This window comes from Pogoniulus pusillus, chromosome 31, assembly GCF_015220805.1.
Source record: "Pogoniulus pusillus isolate bPogPus1 chromosome 31, bPogPus1.pri, whole genome shotgun sequence".
Taxonomy (NCBI): domain Eukaryota; kingdom Metazoa; phylum Chordata; class Aves; order Piciformes; family Lybiidae; genus Pogoniulus; species Pogoniulus pusillus.
In genome coordinates this window covers 8,996,818-9,009,805 of record NC_087294.1, presented here as the reverse complement: position 1 = coordinate 9,009,805, position 12,988 = coordinate 8,996,818, and the positions used below count along the sequence as shown (strand labels likewise).

At 42.8% G+C, this 12,988-nt stretch overlaps 1 protein-coding gene across 6 annotated transcripts in view; it reads left to right on the top strand.

Moving 5' to 3' along the window:
• Positions 1-12,988, top strand: part of PDE7B (phosphodiesterase 7B) — a 391,225-nt gene that overhangs the window by 311,736 nt on the left and 66,501 nt on the right. Inside the window, exon 6 of one of the 6 annotated variants that reach the window (XM_064169329.1) lies at positions 10,616-10,773. The exons of the other annotated variants lie outside the window; for them this stretch is intronic. Within the exon in view, the coding sequence (XP_064025399.1) occupies positions 10,725-10,773 (49 nt within the window). The 5' untranslated portion in view covers positions 10,616-10,724. The remainder of the gene's footprint in view (positions 1-10,615; positions 10,774-12,988) is intronic. 6 annotated transcript variants of the gene reach the window in all.

Sequence of the window (12,988 nt, the reverse complement as noted above, 5' to 3'; positions counted from 1 at the left end):
GCTGATTGATACCCGCCTGAACATGAGCCAGCAGTGTGCCCAGGTGGCCAAGAGAGCCAGTGGCATCCTGGCCTGCATCAGGAATGGTGTGGTCAGCAGGAGCAGGGAGGTCATTCTGCCCCTGTACTCTGCACTGGTTAGACCACACCTTGAGTGCTGTGTTCAGTTCTGGGCCCCCCATTTTAGGAGGGACATTGAGATGCTTGAGCGTGTCCAGAGAAGGGCGACGAGGCTGGGGAGAGGTCTTGAGCACAGCCCTACGAGAAGAGGCTGAGGGAGCTGGGATTGGTTAGCCTGGAGAAGAGGAGGCTCAGGGTGATCTTATTGCTGTCTACAACTACCTGAGGGGTGGTTGTGGCCAAGGGGAGGTTGCTCTCTTCTCTCAGGTGGCCAGCACCAGAACAAGAGGACACAGCCTCAGGCTGCGCCAGGGGAAATTTAGGCTGGAGGTGAGGAGAAAGTTCTTCCCTGAGAGAGTCATTGGACACTGGAATGGGCTGCCCGGGGAGGTGGTGGAGTCGCCGTCCCTGGGGCACTTCAAGGCAGGGTTGGATGTGGCTCTTGGTGCCATGGTCTGGCCTTGAGCTCTGTGGTAAAGGGTTGGACTTGATGATCTGTGAGGTCTCTTCCAACCCTGATGATACTGTGGTACTGTGATACTGTAACTTAAAGCCAGTTTTGCCGTGTAATCCTCAGACGTGCCTTTTGTGAAAATCAAGTTTTGGGGCTTTTAAAAAGCGACAAAGTCTTAATGAATTGAAAACATCACATTATCAACTTTCTAAGTGGAGTGACAGGTTGTTCCACCCTGTCCTGGTGCCATTGTCAGATAAGAAAATGGAATTCTGTACTCCTCACGAGTTTGAAATACAAACTCCTGATAGCTAGAACTGATTAATGTCAATTCTGTAATGACAAGAGATCTCAAAATTACTGTCTCGTGTCCTGTAGAACGTTTTCTTTCTCTTCAGCAGGCTCCTCTGTTAGAATGTTTACAGCAGGTATTCTTTTAAACTAGAATTTCTAAAAGGATTCAAATAAAGAAAACAGGGAAATTACTTTGCTACTCAGTGACAGCTGTGATATCATGTAAATCAGTGCTAATGGAGAACAATTACGGAGCTCAGAGTCGGCTGTAATAGATTTTTCGCACAAAGGAGGAAGGATGTTGGACCTACTGTAGAGATGTGAAGAAGTAATTACCTATCACTTTTTGGTACCTATCAAATGGCATTCTTTTTTTTTTTAAGATGTCACACTAGCTGTGACATGCTGAAGAACATCATGTTCTAGGCAGTGGAGTGTTTTGTTTTCATTTGCATCTTTTCCAGGAGCCCTCTACACTGCGGCATTTGTGTACCTGCTACCCGTTTGGGGTGTAAGGTTGTTTGGTAACCTGTTACTGGGCATGTTGGGGCCATTTGGGATCTCTTCTGTATGCACTGACTGCTGTTTCATAGAATCAACCAGGTTGGAAGAGACCTCCAAGATCATCCACTCCAACCTAGCACCCAGCCCTTTCCAGTCATCTAGACCATGGCACTAAGTGCCTCATCCAGGCTTTTCTTCAACACCTCCAGGGATGGTGACTCCACCACCTCCCTGGGCAGCCCATTCCAATGCCAATCACTCTCTCTGCCAACAACTTCCTCCGAACATCCAGCCTAGACCTCCCCTGGTGCAACTTGAGACTGTGTCCCCTTGTTCTGTTGCTGGTTGCCTGGGAGAAGAGACCAACCCCACCTGGCTACAACCTCCCTTCATATAGTTGTAGACAGCAATGAGGTCTGCCCTGAGCCTCCTCTTTTGCAAGCTGCACACCCCCAGCTCCCTCAGCTTTTCCTCACAGGGCTGTGCTCCAGGGCCCTCACCAGCTTTGTTGCCCTTCTCTGGACACATTCCAGTATCTCAACATCTCTCTTGAATTGAGGGGCCCAGAATTGGACACAGTGCTCAAGGTGTGGCCTGACCGGTACTGAGTAGAAGGGCAGAATAACCTCCCTTGTCCTGCTGGCCACACTGTTCCTGATCCAGGCCAGGATGCCGTTGTATTGCTTTAGCTGACATGTGCAGGTTCTTTTTCAAAGTGACTTCTTTTCTACTTAGCAATGTGACCTCCCACAGAGGAAAGCCATCTTATTTCTACAGTGGTGCTTAGATCTGAGAAGATTTAATGACATTTAGTAATTTGAGGTTCAAAACTCTGGTGAGAGAGAATTATCCATGGCTTATGAAGATGGAATTTGAATGCTTCTTTGCTTCAAGTACATCATGCCATTTGATTCTGGCTGTTCTGTTAACTTTAATCTGATTTTTCAGATTTCTGTTATCAGCACTTTCCCTTAGTTGTGTGCAGGTTTTAGTTAATGCCACTTATCTTCTGCCTCTGCCCTACAGATTGTGACAAATTACTATAGGGCAGTGTGCATTGACCTGATAGATGGAAGGCTTCAGCTGCAATTAGACTCAACCTTTTGTTGCATCCAAGTGGAAAAAGAAAGTGGCATTAGGACATGGCAATTATTTTGTCCATTTGTGGATTGAAGCTCAGAACCAGGAGCCATCCTCTCCATTGGACTGCATTAGGAGAATCCCCAAACTTGGGTCCAGCCCTGCATCTTGCCTTATATGTTGTAGTGAATTTTCACATCATGGAAACTCAGAGTATGTTGTAGGATCGTTTAGTGACCTGAGTATAAATACAGAACCATTTTCAATTTCAACATTAATTTACTTCTAAAAGAAGTCAGAGTTGGGGACCGTGATGGTTATCATTTGTTCATCTGTTGCAGTTACTTATCTACTTGTTACAGGGATGATGAGTATTGAAAACCTGAGTTGCTATCCTGTTCTCCATCTTTGTCCTGAAGTGCAGAAATCTCTTGGAGACCAAGACACCATAGCTGAAACTCTAAATCTTTTAATTAGTATTTGGGTGAAGTGTTTGATATGAAGGAATTTGAACTTGGTGGTTTAAAAGCCTTTGATTTTCAGAACTCGGTTTCTGTTTCCAGCATTGCTTTCACCATCTGTGAAAGGGGTTTTGTATTTAACAGGAGCGTCAGAATGAACTGAGTCTGGGTTACATTCATGCCTTGCTTCCATTGACTGGAGGGGGTGATGCTCTTGTATTTTGGATTAGCCAGGATTGCTTTGACCATTTGTAGAAGACTTCATGAAGGAAAGCAACCTCTAACAATCCTAGTTGGGGAAAACTATTATTTTGTGACCCTAATCACTAGTCACATAAAAGATGTTCTGTGTATTTTGAAGAAGTAAGAGTCAGAGCATACATGCTTGCTTTCAGTTTATCCCCAAACATCTGTTTTCCAATCAACAAGAGCATAAACAGGGCAGGGAGAGGACAGTTGATTTGACTGATTTCAATCTTTTTCACAAACTCTTTCATCTTAGAGTGGGGAAGGAGCATCCTCCTGAAATATTTTCAGTGTTTAAATCTTTGTTTCCCTGGAAAAAAATCATTTGCACAGAGACCATTTTGACTGCCTCATCAAGTCATGGCTGCAGGAGGCATCTTTAAAATGTGTTTCAGTATATGCTTATGCACAGAAGTATTTTAAGTGTGGTTGGGGGAGGGTTGGGTTTTAGGTTTTTCTTGGTTGGGGATTGGTTTTTTGTAGCTTTTTGGGAGTGTTTTGTGTGTGTGTAGTTTTGTGATGTTTTTTATTTGGGTTTTTGTTGGTTGATTTGTGTTGGGTTTTTGTTTGGGTTTTGTTTTTGAGGATGAGGAGTTGGTTGTTGTGGGGTTTTGTGCTTTGCTTTTCTTCTCACTAGAAAATTGTTCAGGCAGTTGGCTGCTCAAATTCTACACCAGTGTGATTGAACTGATGGCCAACCTTGTGTGATGGTTTGGGTGTTACCCTCCCCCACACACTTTGGATAATCACCCAGACTAAACTCAGTGGCTCTGGAAATTGAATGGAGCTTTATGTTTACAGCTTAGCTCAATGTACAAGCAGATATTTACAATAGATACAGCTATAGACAGAAATATACAAGTTAAAAAGTAATACAGACACACAGCAGCTCTCTCAGAAAACAGAGTCCCCAGGAGGGACTCTCAACCACCCTTCCACCTTCTTCCCACCCCTCTACCTTACCCCAGACTTTGCTTTATGTTCAAGGTAGTTTGAAGGGTCGGCCAGGGGGGTTAGGAAGCAGATGGGTTAGGCAGGCAGGTTAGAGAGAGAAGTGCAGCCCAAAAAGCCCAGAGTGAGACTCCCTTATCTGTGTTTGTGTTCTTGTTCTTGTACATCTCAGCAAGCCTGTGAGTGAAGCAGACATCACCATTGTTTCCCTTTCATAGCCTATAATCTAATTCTTCTCACCAAAACATTCTAGCTAAGCTCAAGCTAGCACACCCTGCCACTTGTTGCTTTGTCTCTATAGCTTTTGGAGAAGTCCTGGTTCATTGCCATGCATTGATAATTTGTCATAGTAATTATTTTTAAACATAAAATCAACAACAAGCACAAACCAAGGATGTCTCTCCTGGGCACAGCTGCCATGCAGATGTTTTTTAGTGGTCATAGATTCAGCCAGGTTGGAAGAGACCTCCAAGAGCATCCAGTCCAACCTAGCACCCAGCCCTAGCTAATCAATCAGACCATGGCACTAAGTGCCTCAGCCAGGCTTTTCTTCAACACCTCCAGGGACAGTGACTCCACCACCTCCCTGGGCAGCCCATTCCAATGCCAATCACTCTCTCTGAAGAACTTCCTCCTAACATCCAGCCTATACTTTCCCCAGCACAACTTGAGACTGTGTCCCCTTGTTCTATTGCTGGTTGTCTGGGAGAAGAGGCCACCCCCCACCTGGCTACAATGTCCCTTCAGGTAGTTGTAGACAGCAATGAGGTCTGCCCTGAGCCTCCTCTTCTCAAAGTGGTGTTCTCTTGACTGCTGTGCTAACGCCAGGTGATAACTGAGAAACTGATATGGCTCAGAGACCCAAATTTGTACTGGTCTGCTTTTGTTCCTTTTCAGATGGGTCAGTTTTCATCATGGCTGCCACACAAATATTTGCAGCAGTGAGCACTGGAGGCAGTTCAGGGAAAGGAACTTTGGATAACAGAGAAGAGCAGAGATGACTTGGCCAAGCTGAGTCAAATACATGTTAGTTCAGTACTTCTTTCTCCAGCTGCTGCCTTGAATGGTCTTTGACTTCTAGCTTTTGATGAGACCAGTATCTCTACTGCTCTTGCTATGGGATACATCCCACATACTCTATCTATTTCAGGATTTTAAAGCATATGTTTTTAACTGTGTGAGTTAAAAAAAAAAAAAGATTATATGCTCTGAGGCAACTACATTCTGAAAAATCTCTTAATGCATGGGAAAGTTCACAGATCAAAGCATAGTGTCAAGTCTTATGATGGCACGTTGTCTGAGAGATGCCAAGTGCCCTACTGGAACCTGAGAATGTTTTATATTTCAAAGCCTTATGAATTAGTGGCGTAAATCTGCCTAGCTGAAATAAGGAAACTTGCTCAAAACTTTGTCCCACTGGTAACCTGTTGCTCTTTACACACCTCTAGGTGAGAACCATCTGGGAAATGAGATATAGGCATCTTATATAGCAAGATTTTGCATGTGCCTCAGCAGTTTGAGTGCATGCAAAGAGGCTGTGGGAAAGCTGCTGCAAAATCAAAACATAAGTACAGTCTAAACAGTTAGAGAGCTACAAGGGCTGAGACTTAGAACATCAGCACCCATCCAGCTGCACTGTGTTGAAGGCCTAACACCTTGCAGAGCCAAAAAAATAGTAATAAGAAGAAAGTTCACTGGGTCGGAGAGCAGGAGGGTAAACTGTGGTATGAGATGTGTCCTCAGAACTGGCAATTGCAAAACTTCAAGTAAGGTCTTGTAGATGAGAAGATAAGGTTTTAATAACAAACATATTCTCATCGAGAACTTGGCAGGCTAATTGTTCAACAAAGGTTAACAGTTAAGGAAGATTTCTTGCAGGATTTCTGGCATATTCCATTCCTGGTGCAGCTGGATCAATATTGAAGTGGCTTTTTTTTTTCTTTTCTTTTTAATACTGTTTAAACCCCAAATATACAAAGAAGTATCAATGAACAGAAGTTAATGTGGAGTGGGGAAAAGAGAAGGAGTTTTGGTTTATGCAGAGAAAAGCTGTGACAGATTCACAAATGGCTGCCTGGGTTCAAACCTGCACTGGGTTAGAGGGAGTACAGTGCTGTACCTGCCTGGGCTGACTGCAACCTGATGTTGCTCCCAGAGATGGTCTTGATAGCTTAATCTCAGAAGTGAGCTCTCCTGAAGCCTTCAGCAGAAATAAGATTTGGGGGGATTAAATATGTTGTGGAAATAATGATCAGTGGGGGCAGTGGTCTGTAGAATGTGGATAAACAGAGAGCAGAACTCTCAGAGAATATGGTGAATACACAGATTCATGAAGAAACTACTAACTTAATCTCTCAAAGTGAAGAGGGAAGATCCTGTTAAACGTTTAAAGCAAGACACCTGCTTTCCAGAAGCAAGAACAGCTGCAGTGGCAAAGAATTGCACAGAACTTCCTGCGAGTTTGGCATTCTCTACTCTCAAACAAGCCCAGAGTCACAATATCCAGTTAAAGTCCCCAAAACCACACAGGTGGAAGGACTTCTTGTAGGTCTCCAGTCCAACCTCCTGCTCCAAGCAGGTTCAGTTGTGACCTCAGACCCAGTTGCTTAGAAAGTTACCCAGGCCAGGTGGCAGGAATCTCTGAGGATGGAGACTGCACAGCCTTAGTGGGCATTCTCTTCCTGGATTCAAGAAAACTCCAGAGAGCTAGAATCTTCTGAATTGTGTGGGAGGATGGAAGAGTTTTAAGCATTGTTCCAGGCAACTTTAGTGGAAAGTAGCCTTTGGCAAGTATAGTACAATGCTCACCTCTCAGTTGCCCCAAACCATCTGAAAAGAAGGTCACTGCTTGCCTGAGGGAAGGTTAAACGTATTTGTCACCAAGCTGATGGAATTTTCCTGTGTTGAGAAAAGGAGGGGGGAAACAAAAGAGGGAAAGGATCAGATGTATGGGTTATACACCTGAGCAGTTGGCAAAAGTGGGAGCTGACTAGATATTCATTGCTATATTACAGTTTAAGGCAAAAAATGTAAAGGGGAGGCGAAAGGAGATGAGGCTATTGTAATAAAACTGGAAAAGTAATCTGGGTGATGAGTCCCTCTTGTGTCAAAGAAATAAAGGCAGTTTTCATCAGTCAGCTTCCTACTGTTGATGATTATCAGCAGGTTTATAAAAGCATTGTCCAGGTATATATGCATGAGTGAAGTAGCTTTATGTCCTGAAGACAGAGAGGGTAAAAGAATAGGAGCTTAGTAAATTATGCTGGGAAAGAAGATCAGCCAGTAAAAATGTTACAATAACTTAGAGGGACAAAAAGCCCTTCCTTATATGAAGTAAGGACAGATGTATTGTTGTGCCATTATAAGACAGGCATGTATGAAGCAGTCTGAAGAAGGTATCTTGAGTACTTGAGGACTGCCGTTGTGTGCAGTCACCTCTTCCATGGATATTTGGGGAAATACTTCCTGAGTAATCTGTGTTGGAGGAAAAAGCAGTATCCAGGCTCAAAGTTTATCCCTTGACCAATCAAGATGTCTAGTACCAGCATACAGAAAAGTTAGCATACTCATTACAAGGCTTTTTAACCAGTGCTCGTAAGGGGGAAGAACTCCTTCATCCTGGAGGAAAGCAAAGATACTTGTGGTATTATTAAAAGCATGGTCTGATTGCTGTCTATGTATACTCATTCATGCAAAGTCACAGAATTGTCTGGGTTGGAAGGGACCCCAAGGATCATCTAGTTCAAATCCTCCTGCCATGGGAGGTTGCCCAGAGCCACATCCAGGCTGGCCTTAAAAACATCCAGGGATGGGGTTTCCACCACCTCCCTAGGCAACCCGTTCTGGGGTCTCACCACTCTCATGGTGAAGAAGCTATTCCTAACATCATCTTCCTAACACATGCAGAATAGTTGCCTTTGATCTCCCTCCACTCCCTCGATGCTCTCTTAAACATAGTTTGTCATCTGTAGCTACTATTTCTCTTTATGATCATGCACATTTTCTGATGTGGTAAGTGGTGCCACAAGAGGTTGTTGGCAAAGAAGCTTCTTTTTCCAGTATCTCTTAGTTGTGGAAGAAATTCCAATAACAGCCTCTGTACTATTCTGGATTAGTTATCTATGTCTTTCTCTAAGACGTTCACTTTATAGAGAGACAATCCAATATCCTACCTTTTACAACTGCTTCAAAAAGTGTTGCACAAAACAATAATTTCCTACCCTATCAAACCTGTGATTTGATAAAAACATACTTCAGTTTCTCCATCGTGCATCTCATGTATCACTCCAGATGACTTTAGAGAGATTTTGAGGTGCTGGATCAAGTGCAGAGGAGGGCAACAAAATTGATGAAGGGCCTGGAGAGTAAATCTTAACAGAGAGCGACAGAAGGAGCTGGGGCTACTTAGTTTGACAAAGAGGAGGCTGAGAGGAGACCTCATTGCTGTCTACAGCTACGTGAAAGGACATTGTGGAGAGGTTGGTGCTGGTCTATTCTCACAGGTAATTAGTGATAGAACAAGAGGGAATGGCCTCAAGCTGCCACTGGGTAGGTTTAGACTGGACATTAGGAAACAAGGAATTTCACAGGAAGAGTGGTCAGGCCTTGGATGGGCTGCCCAGGGAGGTGGTTGAGTCACTGACCCTGAATGTGTTTACAGGTCATTTGGATGTGGTGCTTGGGGATGTGGTTTAGGGTGAACCTTATAGAGTAGAGGTATTGGTTGGACTTGGTGATTCTGAGGGTCTTTTCCACCCTGAATGTTTCTGTGATTCATCAGATGAGAATGATCAAAACAAAATTAAAAAAAAAGGAGGATCTGTAGCTAAAGGACTAACATTCTATAGCCAGAATCTTCTACATATTAATGTACAAAATAGAACAGCCTTGCAGTATTTTTCCCTTTGTAGATGTTGGTATGTTGAGCTTGGATACAAGATTTCGTGTATAATGGTTTAGAACTAACCCTCTAGCTTAACAGTTACATATATTCCGTTTCAGAAAGCAAATACTGAGCTCAATTTCTTGCCATCTTAAACTGCAATGACAAACCTGAACCATGAGCTCACAGCTGTGGTATACTTACCAAACAAACAAGATGGTACTGGAAGAAATTATCTGCTTTTCCCTATAACAATCCCTTTGTGCTGCAGTTGCATTCTGCAGAGAGAATTACTCAGTCGTTAGGTTTTGGGGAGGAATAAAGCAGGAAGTTTTACTTTAAGGTGATCTGGGGTGTGTGTGTGTGTGTAAATATATATATATATATATATATATATATATATATATATATATGTCCTTTGTTAGGATTTTAGGCACGCTCCTGTCTGCTGGTAGAATTTGAATAGCTGTTTTTAACTACCCCAAGAAGACCTTATTGTCACCTTTCAGTATCTGAAAGGGGCCTGAAGGAAAGCTGGCGAGGGACTTTTTGGGATGTCAGGTAGTGACTAGGGGGAATGGAGCAAAACTAGAAATGGGTAGTTTCAGATTGGATGTTAGGAAGAAGTTCTTCACCATGAGGGTGGTGAGACACTGGAGCAGGTTGCCCAGGGAGGTGGTGGAAGCCACATCCCTGGAGGTCTTTAAGACCAGACTGGATGTGAGTCTGAGCAACCTGATCTGGTGTGAGGTGTCCCTGCACATGGCAGGGGGGATTGGAGCTGGGTGATCCTTGGGAGATCCCTTCCAACCCTGACGATTTTGTGATTCTATGATATAGTTGATAGATAATCTGTGGTCAAATGTCCATGAATAAAGTGAGCATCCATTACCTTGCTACACTTGTGTGGGAACTAGCAGAGTGCAGCATTCTCCCCTGTAATATACATCTGGTACGAGAGCAAAATGGTCCAAAATATTAGTCAGTGTTACAACTATAGACAGAATCTTTATTACATTCTTCAGTAATGTGATAATGATGAGCTGATTCTTACAAATCTTCATGGACTTCTTCTTCAGTGTAGAACTAAATAAATTTCAAGTGTTCAGGTAGGTGTTACACTGGTTCAGTGAGACCTAGCCAAATATTTTGGGAGAGGAGGTTCTCCTCAGGTTTCTAGCAGAGGTTTTGAATCACTCTTCAGTGACAAAATCAAAAGCTAATTTGCAGAACTGTTGGATATCATTTTCAAGTAGAGTCTGACTAGTTGAGTTTATTTTTCATGCAGTTCTCATTTTTCTTCACTGAACAGTTAGCTATTGGATATACATACAGCTAAGGTAGAGTCTAGGGAAAACAACCTTTTTTTCTGGGTGTTACTTTAACATGTACTGAATGCTTACTCAAGCTGATCTATTTTGAAGACAGTAATCCTACTGCTCTTTCTGTTTTGTCTTGCAATTCCCAGAGCAAGCAAACAAAACATAAACAAACAAACAAAATCTCTCCCCAGTAGGAATTGCACAAGAGTACAATGAGTTGAGAAATACCTTTTTTTATATATGCCTTCACATGCACATGCCAAAAAGTATCTGCCAGAGTTATTCTCTGTTGGAATTTGCAGAGTTTCATGAAGAGCAAATACTGAAGTGTGCTGTCTTGTTCTTTCTTCTTCAAAATGCTGTTTGAGGAGGAGCCCGAGAGGCTGAATTGCTCAGAAAAGGATCTGTTCAATGAATATCTTAAGACAGAACTCTTGGGTTGCTGAGCTGCCATTCAAAGGTAACTTATGAGACAGAGCAGAATTCAATTGCTGTCTGTACAGTTTATAGTTCCTTTGGGATTTATGAAAACATTTCCAGTATTTTTTACATCCATCCCCTACAGAAAAAAAGTCTGTTTGTTGTATTCCAAGTTTGAGGCTGCAGTTTCCTCATCCTGGAAGACTTCAGTAGATACTGGAATTCCCTAAGAACATGTTAAAACACAGGAGATGGAAACTTCAGCTTCTGTTTTAAAACCCTAGTTATGAAGAAAGGCAGCGTTGCAGCATATGGTGTCAATGGGAGGGTTGGACCCTTCTCATGTGAGTTAGTAAAACACTCATAGTCATTATGTTTTTATTGTTGGTTTTGCTTTGTTTTTCTCTAGTAACAAAAGATGAGTACATGACACAGGCTTTTAACTGGCTTCGAATATAAAACAATGTAGACACCACAATTAAATATGTTTTAAGAGTGACACTTCTTAATTGGTTAATTATAAGACATTAAATAGGAAGTTCTTATGGGGTATCTTGGCATCTGAAATGGATATGATGATGGCACACTCTGGACTGCCAGCATCCCCAGTAAGTTGCCTCACTGACTTCCTTGAATGTGGGGTGTCTGCACATGCCTCCTGCTAGTGTTCTTGGCACTGGCACAATAGATAAAGCTTTGGCAACACTTCCATGAGTGATGGGCCTGAATTGTAAACCTGGCTTCCAGGTGTAGCTCCAGCTTAGTGGTTCATAAATGGAGACTTCTGGGCTAGGCCACTTAGCACATTAATTGGTAGTGCAATTTGTACAGTGTTAATTCACATTTCTGTCCATTCATGGTGGTTGTGAAAGATGCTAAACAACCACCTATTGATGCAAGTGTTGAAGAGCAAGTACTTCACTGTCTGAAAAGGAGCATTTTTCCCTAGTTCTTGTGGGGGAGGACATACAGAGTGGAAGGAAGGAGAAAAACATTTTCCCTCACCTGCTCTGTCCATCCTCACAGAGGGGCTAAGCAAGATCCATTCCTGCTTCCACAGCAGAAATGGGTATCCCTTTGAATATGGACGGAATTTCCCCCCAAAGGGTAGTCTTTGATGCAAGTCCTTTAGGTGACATTGCTGTTCATAACTTCACAGTGAAATCGAGACTCAGTGTACAGAAGTATGGGATGAGGGAAGAAGATGCTGGTGGAAAGGATCGTTCGGAAGTGCTGTAGTTACAGCGACCTCTGTTTAACCCTCTCTGCATGTTTTGCTAGTTGCCCTTCCTTCAGATATTAAGGTTTTCCAGTTTCTGGAATAAGGAGCTGAGATAACACCCCACGAGTTGAGCAGAGGTGGCCTGACAATGACTTGCATGTTTATTTGGTTCAGCAGAGCCTTGAGTGCCAGCACATCCACTGCAGAAGAAGCCCAACTGCCAACTGCCCCAAGTGCTGCTTGGAGTCCCAGTTGGGACTTGGCCACCTCAGCCAAGGGGAAACACAGAACCAGATTCTGAGGAGATACCAGTCTTTGCCAGTGGCAAGCACCTAATTAGATTAGGTTTATCAACTGGTTTGTAATTACAGAAATATGTAACTATTTTTCTTTGGGGCAGCTCATGCTTACCTCTCCTAAGAGTGTGCTGTGAACAAAGGTAAACTGTTGTTTGATTGTGCTTGAGACAGTAAACACTTGGGACACCTGAACCACAGCACTGAACAGGGAGCAGAGAGTAGGCCAGTGTTTGAGTAACACAAGACTGATCCAGAGATTTCTCATATGCTACCCTTTTCTGAAGTTTTAGTTTTTAAATGAGTAGTATGTAGAAAATGTGGTCCAGATCAGTGATCTGCTGAAGTGCAAGAAGTAGCACATTTGCTAAATTCTAGCTAGGTTAGGGTTCTGAATTTCATGGTTTGGGGTTTGGTTTGGTTTTAAGATCCAATCCACAGTTTAAAAAATGCAGTGTGAAAAATAGACAGAGAGAAGCATTTTCTGAACAGTGGGGCAGGAAAGATCAGCTTCTGCTTTATGCACCTTTATTCCTGTATATAACATCACAAGGAAAAAGCTTCCATTCTAAGTAGTTATATTACCTTCATAAACTCTTTCTTTCTAAACACAAACCCACTTTTGTAAGAAAAATGAGTTTTAATCAACAATGCTGAAGGGATATCACATGGTAAAATGTAGGCTGGCACAGGAAATACTCATCTGGATCAAGCAAATAATGTTAAGGTTACTTGTG